This window comes from Arvicola amphibius, chromosome 6 (assembly GCF_903992535.2).
Source record: "Arvicola amphibius chromosome 6, mArvAmp1.2, whole genome shotgun sequence".
Taxonomy (NCBI): domain Eukaryota; kingdom Metazoa; phylum Chordata; class Mammalia; order Rodentia; family Cricetidae; genus Arvicola; species Arvicola amphibius.
The window spans coordinates 62,547,385-62,560,408 of NC_052052.2; the positions used below are offsets into that span (position 1 = coordinate 62,547,385).

Consider the following 13,024-nt stretch of genomic DNA (forward strand, 5'->3'; position numbering starts at 1 on the left):
GAAGGGGGACCAGCAAAACATGGTATGGGAAGAGTTAGGAAAGACAGTGAAAGAGAGGATTAATAACAAACCATAATCCACATATGCATGAAATCACCATAGTGAAACTCACTAAGTACTTCTTAAAATATAACTTTAAAATATCTGTTTTATTACACTAAATCCAAACACTATTATGTTTTTTCAAAAAACTATGTTTCTGCTTTGAATCTATAAAACCGAAATTTTTAATTTTGTTTGAGACAGCCTGAAGAAATCATACTATTTTATATTTATCTAAAATTATAAATGTGTGTATAATATTTATTATGTATTAATTTAATCTTTTTAAATAATTAAAAATTTAATTTTATTTCTACTTCAAACCCAGCATGTTAATGTTCGCTAAAGTATTAAATATGCTCATGGATTACCAACATAAGTGGCCACACTTAAAACTAATCTGAAAATCATAAGTTTCCTGAGAGAGGAGCCTAGGTTTAAATACCTGAAATTTTAATGAAATGATTCTCATTTACATTGACCTATCTTTAAAATTTAAATCATATCTCACATTATCATCCTCCTGTGCTTACACTTCCCTGAGCAGGGAAGTCTCAACAGGTCAGGACACACTGTCACTGCTAATGCACCATAATGACTATGACTGGTCTAGGGTGCAGCTCACCCAGAACATGGCAACATTTCTTACAGCTTAGAAAAAACAGTCATCATTACACCTTCCCGACACACACATGCACATAAACATACACAACCTGAGTCAGGAAAAACAAACAAATTTTTAAAATGCATATATCACCAAACCTAGACGTGGCATCTTTCCATGGGCTCAGCTATTATTGTTCAAGCTTTCTGAAACTTATGGCCAGAAAACCAAAACCAGGAAACAGTGTCTCCATTACTTTAAAAAGAGGAAACCTTTTGGGCTGGTGAGATGGTTCCAGGGGTTTAAGAGTACTGGCAGCTCTTCCAAGGACCCTGGATCAACTCCCAGCACTCACACGGTAGTTCACAACTGTCTATAACTTCAGTTCCAGAGTATCCAACACCCTGTTCTGGACCCTGCTGGCACCAGGAACACACAAGGTGCACAGATATATACATGGAGGCAAAACATCTGCACAGTTTTAAAAACTTAAAATAAAAAATAAATAAATAAAAGAAAAAACTAATGGTGTGCTTGTCATAGGAAAAACAAATCGCAAAGGGGTTAGAATAGGGTAGATACTTTCACCCCAAAATGCTATTTAATTTCCTTTACAAATAAAGACAAAGTTTGTCATCAAATTTCCCTTTATTTACTGTATCATTAAATACAGATTTAACAATCTCTCTGTGGCTAAATAAAAAACAGATGTATTTTCCTACAAGACAATTTATTAAAATTTGTACCATAAGCGATTCTAGGCATTTGGTTTTAAGTACACTTTGCATAGACATAAAAAATGATCATACCTGTTTTACTAATGACTTCCTGCAGCTCCGTCATAGAACTGACAATGGCAACAAGAAGGTCAGAACTGGTGAACCAAGTAACGGCTTGTAAACAACGTACCTGCTCCCTTTGATGCTCTGCAGAAAGGGAAGGAGCCGTTATGAAATGCTACAAGTTATTAAAATCCACATTTAAATTTCATAGCAGTGTTCAGCTACTTAAGTAAATCAGACTTTGTATGCCTAGTGTTCTCTAGTTAGTAAATCTAGTTACATCTGACTAACACAACATTAAATAACAAGCATCAAAGAAGACAGACATTTCTTTTAGTTTTGGTTGTATTACAATGGCCTGATTCTTAGCAGTTGCATTGTTGGGCCTCATGAGGCCTGGGCATGAGGCCCAGTGTAACTTCCTAAGCCCTAACTTGAGTTTGGTGAGGCCTAGTGGCAACCTTCCTGAGGCCTAGCTCAAGTTTGGAGACCTGTCTCTGGCTACACAACCTAGGCACGGCTCTGCCAGCCACCGCTAACGTGCAGATATTATTGGCCCTTGTTCATTGCTCCACCTCGACCCATCCCCAGGCTTCCCCCTATCTCAGCCTATATAAGTTCATGCCTGATGCAATTAAACGAGATCCTGCTTTGACAGACTCGGAACTCAGTGTGTATGTGAGTCTTGATGGTCGATGCTTACCTCCCGGCTCAGACCCAGGTAAAAGTCCGGCAGGTCTGGCTCTGCCCCAGCCCTTTCTGCCAGAGAACCCGGTACCGCATCAGGGTTGAGGATACAATGGCAGAGCACTTGTTTCATGAAAGTAGCCTTAGGGTTGAACCCAGGCACAAATTTTTAAAAGTTAACAACTAAATCTACTGTTTTCTCAAAAATAGTAAAACATTCCCAAGAAATGTCAGCTAAAAATTTATATTTGCCTCACTTTTAAACAACTCTTCAAGATATTTTTAACTCTCTCATCATTTTATTCTTATTTTATACTGAAAGCATGGATAACTTTTAAGTGTCTGTTTGGACTGTCACAATTGAAAACGTGAGATATAAACGCTCCACTAATACTGTTTTAAAAAGATGATACAAATAAATCTAGACAATATGAAGTTATACATAGTTGCTTCATAATATCAGTTTACAAAAAACTCAAGGCTAATTTTTATAAATTAAATATTTATACACATATACATGTGAAGATGAACTGGACTATGTTACATGATTAATTCTCTGAAGGTCTGTATAATAGATAAGCACACACATATTATATTTTACTTACATATAACAGATTTTTAAAGCACAAATATCTTACTTGGGAATTTGCGCTTGTCTTTGGGCTCTCCTGTACACACTAGCATGCCTATGCCTTCCTTACAGCTTTCCATCCAGGTAAACAGAGAGGCAACAGGATTGGCCCAGTATCTTGAGTCTGTTTGCTGCCAAAATTGCAATCGCACCTTTCCGGAATACACGAGTCAGTCCTTTTGAATGGTTTTTCTTTGGTTTGGGCTTCTTCTTGTTTCTTTTTCATCTACTGCTGCCAGCGCCTGAGCTAGCGTTCTAATTTCCAGTTTGAACAATTCCAAGCTGTTGACTTGCTCCTGGAGAAAGTCTCTCTGTGTGGATAAGGCACATGACCTGCTATAGAGGGGATATAAGGCACCAGCCATCAGCGCACACGCCGCCAACAAGCATGTCTGTTGCCTCTGATGTGTGGCCAATGCATTTTTGAAATGCGAATTCTCAAGAACCAGCTGTTCATGTGAGTTCTCAATACGGTTCAGTTTTTCCATGTTTTTTTCAGCAATTTCTTGAAATTTCTATAAGAAAAGTCAAATAATATATATTAATAATACATATATATATATAAAATCTTGGAACAAAGAAGCATTTTACTAATTTTTGTTAATACAAGGAAATATACTTTAGCTCAAACTACTAGTTTCCTTCCAAAGATCTGTGTTATAAAATATCCAGTGGACAACAGTGGGCCTGAGATCTGAACAGCTGAGATCTGAACGTGCACATTGACTGAAAATCTCTTAAAACAGCAGCTTTACATCAGCCATATCACATAAATTTGCGGGTATTTCATGAATTTCCTGTGTACTTGCATATGAATATACATATGTGGAAAGGGAAATAAATATGCTTTCTGGGCCTAATTTCTCCTTTCCACTCCTCAATAATTACTATTTCCTCTTAAATAGAAACAGCACTGGAAACTGGGGGAGGGCTATAGCAAAAGCTATTACTGTTGCCAAAATAACAATGAGCTAGATTAGTGATGTAAGAAACAGTGGGTCGATTAACAGTCGCCCTTTCTGACAAGCAGAGACTGACACTGAATAGAGCCTCTTGTTGAGCTCCTAACTTCACAAGCAGAGCAACACACAGCAGCTCCAGAGCAGGAGGAAAGGGCTATGTTGAGCGGCCTCGGCAGCTCTCTAATCCTCTTTCTCTAATTAACTTTCTCTAGAATTCAAATTGTAAACTTGAAACCAAAAATAAACATTAACTGAAAGAACCACATTTTAGTAACTAGAAATAAACTGGCTATCTATGAGCTCTTCCATGCAATCATTACGGTCAGTGGAGGCAAGGGAGAAGGGTTCTAAACTAACAGATTGCACTCTACGATTCATTCATCACTCAGTAAATATTATAGACTACTCACAAAGTTTAATATGCTATGAAAACAGAGCAATCAAATCGTCATTATGGTGCAGTAGCTATGGTAGATATACACCAGGTTGTCAGAGCACCAAGGGGCAACCTGACGAAATGATGCTTTTGGAAGGATATGACAATTAAAGGAAAAGGGGGGAGTGAGTTATGGCAAAAGGAAAAAATTAAATCTACACCATTAATAAGGAGGCTAGACAACAGCAACCCTTAATAATTTTAGTCTAACCTCACAAACAACCGTGATTTAAGAGCTGCAGTTAGATTTTTATTTTCCTAGTGAACCATCATGACACAGCCATGAACCTCTTTCTCTTGAATAGAAAACTAGGGGAGTTCAATTCTAGCATTACAGTCATTTAGAAACAGAGAAATAGTATCCTCAGTATCGGCGCGGCAAAGTCAAGTTCTGTCTTCATAATGAGACTCCTTCGGGACATTAAAGGAACTATTTCTCTTTGTACTACTGGTTTAAACGGTACTATGTGAAAAATTTAAAGTTGATCTTTGGAAGAGGTATATGATGTCTTATTCAAGAGTTGCCCAGTGAACACCCAGAAGAACAAAAGGCACTTGTAAAATTCACATTGGCAGGAGAGCCTCAAAAGACATCAACATCTAACGCAAGTCAGGCAAACACTCAGCCACAGTGCAAGATGTGGTGTCAAAGGCTATCATGGACAGTGTTGGTAGGCACAACAGCAAAATAGTTTCAAGCTAGCAGACATGACAACCACGGAAATAAAATCCTAGGAGATAATTGTCCAAAGACAGAAAGTAAGAGGAGACATTCAGAGGCACAGGCGAGCAGTGAAACGGGAAGGAAAGCATTAAAAAAAAAATCACTGCTTAAAGGATTTAATTTATTTGCATGTCTTCCCTTCAGGAAAGGAAAAGCTGAATTTTAGAAATGGATTTCCTATTGAATGGAACTGGAAACTGTATATCAAGTAGGTAAGCGAAAGCCCAGAAACATCAATACCATGTTAGTCTCTCTCATAGGCCGATCCTACTTCAGGATTTTTAGGATTGAGTGTTTTGGTGGAGTGGCGGTAGAAGACGATAGTAGAGGTGGGCAATATTGGAGGTGGGCAATATTGGGAGGTGGGCATATTGGAGGTGGGCAATATTGGAGGCAGAATGATTGAGCAGGGGGGTAGGGTTTAAGGGACAAGAAGAGCAGAAGGGGAAGAGGGATAGTTAGTAAAAACTAAGGATGCATGAAACAGCCATGTGAAACCTTAATCTTACTATTACAAGCTAACTAGTAAAATCTTTAAAAGAAGCTCCCTGCACAGATGAACAATGTTGCTTCCAGAAGTCATGGTGCCAAATATGGCTGCTTCCTGATGAGATGAGAGGCTCCAAGGGTATCTACAAAAATATAAACTATTACCTTGTTCTTCATTGCCTACCACAACTAGCACGCCCTATTACTAAAGGCACCAGACACTGGTTGCAAGGCATTAAAAATCCTACTGGAACTGAAATGGCTTAGCTTTCATGGTCACAGAAGGTGCTATACGGGCTGCGGCTGCGGGAGAGAAAAGACATCATTAGTCTTCCCCAGTTTGTGAACCCTGCAAAGCTGTAACTAACAAAACTGCTAGGCAAGATGCATCGTGCAGGTCAACAAGACACCAACTTCCTGCTTAGATCTAAGGCCCCCAGTCCATCCACTGAAGTGAATTCATGCCCAGTATTGCAAATATGGTCAATAGCCCAAAAAGCTGGGCCATCACGGGCCCTGAGCAGGGCAGGTGGGGAGGCTGAGGCGTGGGAACAGCCTACTGCTATTGTTTTGCTAAATGAACATGGTATCAACTGCCTTCCAAATATTTATGTTTATACCCATACATCAGCACTGCGCTCAGTCTTAGGAATATTCGGCTCGCTGTGGTCAACAGTTAACGCACAGACTCATAACTGATAAAGGTGCTGATACTAAGTGCCTGTTGAGTATTCATTCCTATAATGTCCCCCCGCCAAAGCTCAAGGAACATTTCAGAAGCGGTAGCAGAAATAAATGGAAGAGCCAGATGCTGTGGAGGAGTGCCATGAAACACCATCTTCTCGACATTGTGTGGCCACCACACTTGTGGACTCACAGGAGCTACAGTCCCCAGCACAAGAACTACCAAGGTCACAAATCCCAAATGCAAGCAGAGGAGTCTCTTGGGAGGCCCACCTCTAAACTGAGAAGCTATTGGCAGTCATGGATGCTGGTGGTAAGGGAAGTCCTTTTCTTAGTATTATAGTCAACTGGTAAGTTGCTCTAGTAAATAACATCCCCACCCATGATTACACAAGCAGCCTCAATTTACACTTATTAAGTCATAAGAAAAAAACAAAAAGAAAGAGGGAGGAAGGGAGAGAGAGACAAAGGAAAGAAGGAAGGAAGGAAGGAAGGAAGGAAGGAAGGAAGGAAGGAAGGAAGGAAGGAAATTTATCAAAAGAGGGGGGAAAATGAAATAGGGCAAAGGGAAGAGAAAACTGACCAAATGTGTTGTAGCAATGTATAAAACTGTCAAAGAGTAAAATAAAGAAATAAACATTAAATGTGTACCAACACTAGAAGGAAGGAAAGAAATAGTTTCCTCTCTTCTGTAGCACATTTCAAATGTTTTATTACTCCAATTCTTCCTTTTCTACGGCCTAGGACCAGTCATGCTTCTTGGTAGAAATGGTAAGCAACGAAGGAATGAGGAAATAAAAGAAAATTGTATCTTGCCCCCAACGAACCTCTCTACTGAAGGTCAATCTCTGGCAGCATTATTCTACCAGTGTAACTGAACTATGTCCCATGGCTCCGCTACAAATACCATTAGCAAAGTAGTAGTGCCCCAAGAGGAATAGCTATTTAAAACATTACAGAGTATCTGCATAACAATGCCCACAGGGACTGCTTCCATGTACATAGCCCTCATATTGGGAAGCAATCTCCAGTGACTCTGGGTATAGCTAGATGAATCAGAAAAGTAAGATTTGGAAAAATAAACAGCCATGAAAGTAAGACACCATGCTCATGGGATTACAAATTGCCTAGAGAATATAGGGAATGGAGGGATCCAAGCAGTACAAAAAACATAGTGAGAGACTTGTGTGGTGAGCTAAGGCATTTCATAGCCAGGAAAGGCCTAGTAAGAGGACATGAATCCCAGAATATTACTACTCGAGTAAGTGAACATGAGAATCAGAAAGGTTAATAAAAACTGCTAAGCTACAGAAGATTGGCACGGCATGCGGTTAGAGAAGCAAGTCCTGAAGGTTAACTCTAGACTCTCGCCCAAGATGTTCAAGGAAGACAAAGGGGAAGACACTAAGGTCTACAAGGATACAAGAGGCTGGTTAGCAGCAGCCACACAAGAAGAAACAAATTGAGTCCTGGATCTCAGGCTTTTAACCTGTCTCCAACAAAACAAATAGTCTGGGGAAAGATATGTGTTAATTTTATTATTTATTTCAAATGTTTAAAACATTATTGTCACTGGCATAAATCAACTGGATTGCTGAAGAGCTAAAAATTAGGCAGGCTCATTAAAGAAAAGGTTTAGGATTAAGCCGTCTGAATGTGGGTGATAGTTATGTAGCTTGATCTGTTGGGGGGGTGGGGGCTGGCACTGGGGCCAAGACTTACCCTGGGTGCAAGAACTGGCTTTTTAAAGCTCATTCCCTATGGTGGATACTTTGCTCAGCCTTGATACAGGGGGAAGGGCTTGGTTCTGCCAGACTTTGTTGACTTCCCAAGGGAAGACTTAGCTCCTCTGAGGAGTGGATGCGTGGTGGGACAGGAAAGATGGGCGCAGGAGAAGGGAAGGGAAGAGAAGGGGAACTGGGGCTAATGTGTAAAATTTTAAAAAATTTAAATAAAAACTACTTCTTATCAACAAAAAAAGAAAAAAGGATTCAGGAATGAACAGGGATAAAATATAATGACATACTTGTATATATTTAAATGCTGCCTTGGTGGTGGCACATGTCTTAATCCCAGCATTCAGGAGGCAGAGGCAGGTGGATCTCTTGAGTTCAAGGTCAGCCTGGTCTACAGAGCAAGTTCTAGGACAGCCAGGACTACACAGAGAAACCATGTCTTCGAAAGGAAAAAAAAGTAAAAAAGAGAGAGAGGAAGAAAAAGGAAGGAAGGAAGGAAGGAAGGAAGGAAGGAAGGAAGGAAGGAAGGAAGGAAGGAAGGAAGGAAAAGAAAGAGCCATGATGAAACATTGTATGCCAACAAAATAGCTAAAAAGTTTTTTTTAAATTTAAAAAACTTAGTTCACCTTACTTAGCACATGACAAATCCCAAACTCCTGCACAGCATACAACTGCACGTCTGAGTTAGGCTCACTCTATAAATAATGAAACTAAGCCCAAGTCCTTCGGCTGGGCTCACCTGTCTTATTATGCAGCCTTCCCATCTGATGTATTCCTAGACTTTCCCCTCAAGTCACAAGCCTTCCCCTGTGAAGCCGTCCTCCAGCTAACGAAAATGGAGAGCTTGGTCCTCCCTTCCACGAGCCTGACTGCTGCACGGTTTCCAATGCTGTCCAGCTCCCTCCCATCTCCCGTCACACCATCAGAACATCCTCACAGCCCATTTCAGCCGTCTCTTCTGGTCCAGACGTTCCCTGAGCTTCAGGAGCACTTTGACACTCAGTCGCCACACTGTCACCTACGGACTCCACGCGCCTGTATCTCCTCGTCCCCAGTACTTTGACTGACTGTTCGGAGAGGACAAGGATCACTTACTATGCAGTCTGTCACAGTGCTCTACACTCTGCAGGTAGCTAACAAACACCAAGTGACTTAAGTAGCTCTTTATCCATCCCTGGGCTTAGCACAGTTTTGTCCAGAACAGCAACTGAATAAAGGCCTAATTGATGAGAAAAGATTTACAATGTAAAGAAGAGGGAAGAAAAATCTAGTAAAAATAAGGTAATTTTCAGATATATTTTAGAACTTACAAATGAAAATTCTATTTTAAATCGAATTGGACTTTCTGTGGGGACTCTCAGAGATATACATTATTTACTATGAAGTTCTCTTGAAGAACAAAGCCTGTTTGATGGTCAGGCTAGAATCAGCTGTACAGCAAATCTGCCCTTAAAGAAAAGCCGGTGTTCTCCACCCAAGGATATTAAAGGCCAATATTTTTCAAACAAACATAACACACATTAATTTCATATGAGGCAAAAGCATTTCTCATACTGAAATAACCTACTCTACCTTAGGGTGCTTAATTTAAAATAATAATAATAATAACAATAATCTCAAAGTCTTCCAGAAAACTATTCTTATCTTGAACTTTTAATAACTCAAAATACAGGATGCATAGCTTTCACCCAAACAACTTTAACATAACAAACTATTATGTAACATGACTATTTTTCCTTTTCTTACTGATAAATTCAAAAGTCAGTCCAAAATCTGGAAAAAGGACACCTTCTTCCCTGTGGGAATGTCCCTCCTGAAACATAGGCTTTCAGGGCTGCCTGCTTAGCTTGTAGAAACCTGCAAGCTTTGAAATGCTGGGCCAGAAGTCCGGGAAACAGACTGGTCTTAATCAGGTTTTGCTGTTCCTTATGATAGCACAAATCATAAACTAGCTTCAGATACCAAGGACTTCAGTCAGAACATTTCATATAAATTACTTACCTTGCCTTTTATGCAATGACAATATTGAAAAAATGGCAAACACAAACGTATGATATACATACACCTCTTGTAAAACAAAGTGTCTTTTGTGGAGACTGATCTCCCATACAGCAATGCTGGGGTTGAAATGGCACAGACACTTTCAATGACAACTTGGCTGTTATTCAACAAGCGAAAAAGAATTACTGAATGACTTAGCAATTCAATCATCTGTATCAAAATTACACTATATGTTTGCATGTGTATACATAATCCCTCAAACTCCATAAGGATTAACAATTTAACTAATAATTAAAAATATTATTATTACATAATTTAGCATGTCAAACATATGTGCCAAGAAAGGAAATATGCTTAAGTTTATGCTTTATTTCTAATACAATATGAATTATAGAAGTTCCTTTAGCTTAACCAGATTTTCCTGTCTTCCCGGGGTGGAGGAATGTGTGTGTGTGTGTGTGAGAGAGAGAGAGAGAGAGAGAGAGAGAGAGAGAGAGAGAGAGAGAGATTATCCTTTTCATTAGACAGAGTCAGTGAATTGATACAAAATATGCTTGCTTTGTTGAAGTTTTATTAAAAGATAAACAGTATTCAAAAAGTCAGCAATACTCCCTCTCAGTTCTAACCAGTTCCACTCCTCCCCTGTCAGACCTACAGATGGGAATGGCTCGGCTTTCTCCTCTATGAAGAGGAGACTCCTCTCCTTCTCAAACTCTGGCCTCCTCTTACAAATTGACAGTATTCCTTGGGTAATTAACATATTATAACAAGCCTTATACTATACAATTGTTCAGGTGCCTCTCCAAATAAATTTTCTGTTTGTTAAAAAATGAGCTATGCATTATACCTTTCTGTTTAGTACCTCCACAACAAACAGTGTCCCATATATACAGTATATAATACAAAAAAGTATATTTTATTATTTTTAACTAAATTATATTAAACTACATTGATTCTTTACCTACAACAGTAACTTTAAAATATAATGCATTATACTAAATCTTTTATTTCTCAGGAAAATGAACTAAGAAAAACATGAATTAAGAGAACTACCACTCGTGTGGGTAGGTAACAATGTGAATTATTTTAACTTCTTCATATATTATCATGCTTGATTATTAGCTGCCAAAGTCATGCAGTGATGTGAATCAGAGAATAAAGAACTGGTATTTCATTAGATAGATATTTTTCAGACATTGTTTTCCCATGTATTTCTAAAAGAAACCGTGCTACAGGACACTATAAAAAGGGCTAGAAGCTAAGGATGACAATGCATTAAACCAGTCCATACGTCTCACCTTATACCTTACTTCTAAATGCCTTGTCCTCAATGATTTACCACTGGTTACCTACATTTTAATCCTGTTCCCAGAACTTCCTTACTACACAAATAAAGTACTAACAGCTTTCCAAACTATTTTTCTCATGTGAGATAGAAATGATGCTTAAATGGCCTACCTATTTCATATGGTTGTGGTTCTCTGGGGGAGGAAGCTCGCAAAGGCATGCAAAAGTACTAAAACAAGTCTAACAAGTATTATATAAAATTCAGTAGCATTATCATTAACAAAAACAATTATGCTGAAAAGACTTTCAAGCATCCATTAGCGGTACCCACTCATGACTGGGTCCCTCCACAAGCATGAACAAAGCACATCATGCCATCACATACACCTTCAGGAACATCCCTCCAACCATACCAGAAACTCTGTGTGTGTGTGTGTGTGTGTTGTGGTGTGTGTGTGTGTGTGTGTGCTGTTGCATATGCCAGAAGAGGGCCATCAGAATCCCCATTACAGACGTTGTAAGTGCCCTGGTGGTACCTGGGAATTGAACTCAGGACCCCTAGGAAGAGAGTTCCCAGTGCTCTTCAGCTGAGCTTCTCTTCAACTCTCCCTACATTGCAATTTTCCCCTCTCTTGCTATTGAATTCACTTTAGAAACTTAGTGATAAAAGGATGATTAGATGCTAAAATATTTTTCTCTATAATTCTAACAATATCAAAGATGAAGTGGAACTCGTATATTAAAAATATACATAACTAAATAAGTTAATTTAAAGTGCAATGTAGAACCCACAAACCCCAATTTTTTTTCACTATTACTCCAATTTTATTTTCATATTTTGTTTATTTTGTACACTAGTGTGTGGTGTGTGTGTAGTGCTGTGTGTGGTGTGTGTAGGGATAGGTTAGAGCTAAGAAGTCCTGAGGATCCAACTAGGTTATCAGGCTTGGCAGCAGACATGCATTTTTACCCACTGAGTCATCTCACCGGCCCCCACTTCCTTCTCCATTTTAAAGTCATGTGAGTTACAGAACTGTCAAAGCTTAACTCTGAAATAAACACTGCATCAAGTGTTATTATGGCTCAACAGAGAATGAAAAATCCTTACTCTAGAATGGACGTTCTTGGTCCACTAATTTAATATTTTTCAGATTAAAAAGGAAAAAGAACATTAAAATTCTAAAGATTACAACGTAAAGTCAGTCCATGGATGGAGTCACCAGATTGATTCAGCTAGGACAGACATTTAAGATGTATTGTGGGATGCTTCAGACATATTTAAACTCAACGAAACTCTCCTACCGCTTAGCAGGCATATAATCACCTAAAACTAAAACATGCTAGGATACCAAAGCTGGTTTTATTTTGAAACAGATCTACAGGTTTCATTATATAATGATATTTATACATCACTATTACTTTCTCTCAAATAAAACAAATTGAAATTACAATATCGTTTATTCACTAACCACTCATTTGTAAACCCCAGACATTAAAACAAATCCATAAAATAAGTATTTTGTTTCCTACAAATCCCCTCTACTAATGATTATTTCCATCTGACATCACCAATCACTACCACCCACAATCCTAGGCAATGGCTATGCTCACCCATGTTCTGATGAGCATAATCTTGGAAAATTAACTAAGTGACATCAAATAAATATCTTATCTACATTCAGCTTTTAAGATAACCAACTCCATACAATTGATTCTAACAAAATTTTCTAAAATAAAATCCATAGATCAGGTAATGTGTATCGTAACAGTTCTGAACTCAATATGAAACCAAAATGAATTATCCCTCCATACCTGATGAAGTTGCAAACATGAACATAATACAGCCAATATATAATACTCATTTATTTTTATAAATAATGAAATAAGAGTTTTAATTTACAGACGTATGCACAAAACCTAAGTGTAACAAATTCTTTTAGAGAAAAGTCTTCAAGACTT

The 13,024-nt window shown here is 38.6% G+C and overlaps 1 protein-coding gene across 1 annotated transcript in view; it reads right to left on the bottom strand.

Moving 5' to 3' along the window:
* Ccdc171 (coiled-coil domain containing 171) overlaps nt 1-13,024 on the bottom strand; it is a 350,758-nt gene that overhangs the window by 201,838 nt on the left and 135,896 nt on the right. Inside the window, 5 exon segments of the mRNA XM_038333866.1 lie at nt 1,456-1,572; nt 2,754-2,844; nt 2,846-2,926; nt 2,928-2,966; nt 2,968-3,261. Of these exon segments, the coding sequence (XP_038189794.1) occupies nt 1,456-1,572; nt 2,754-2,844; nt 2,846-2,926; nt 2,928-2,966; nt 2,968-3,261 (622 nt within the window).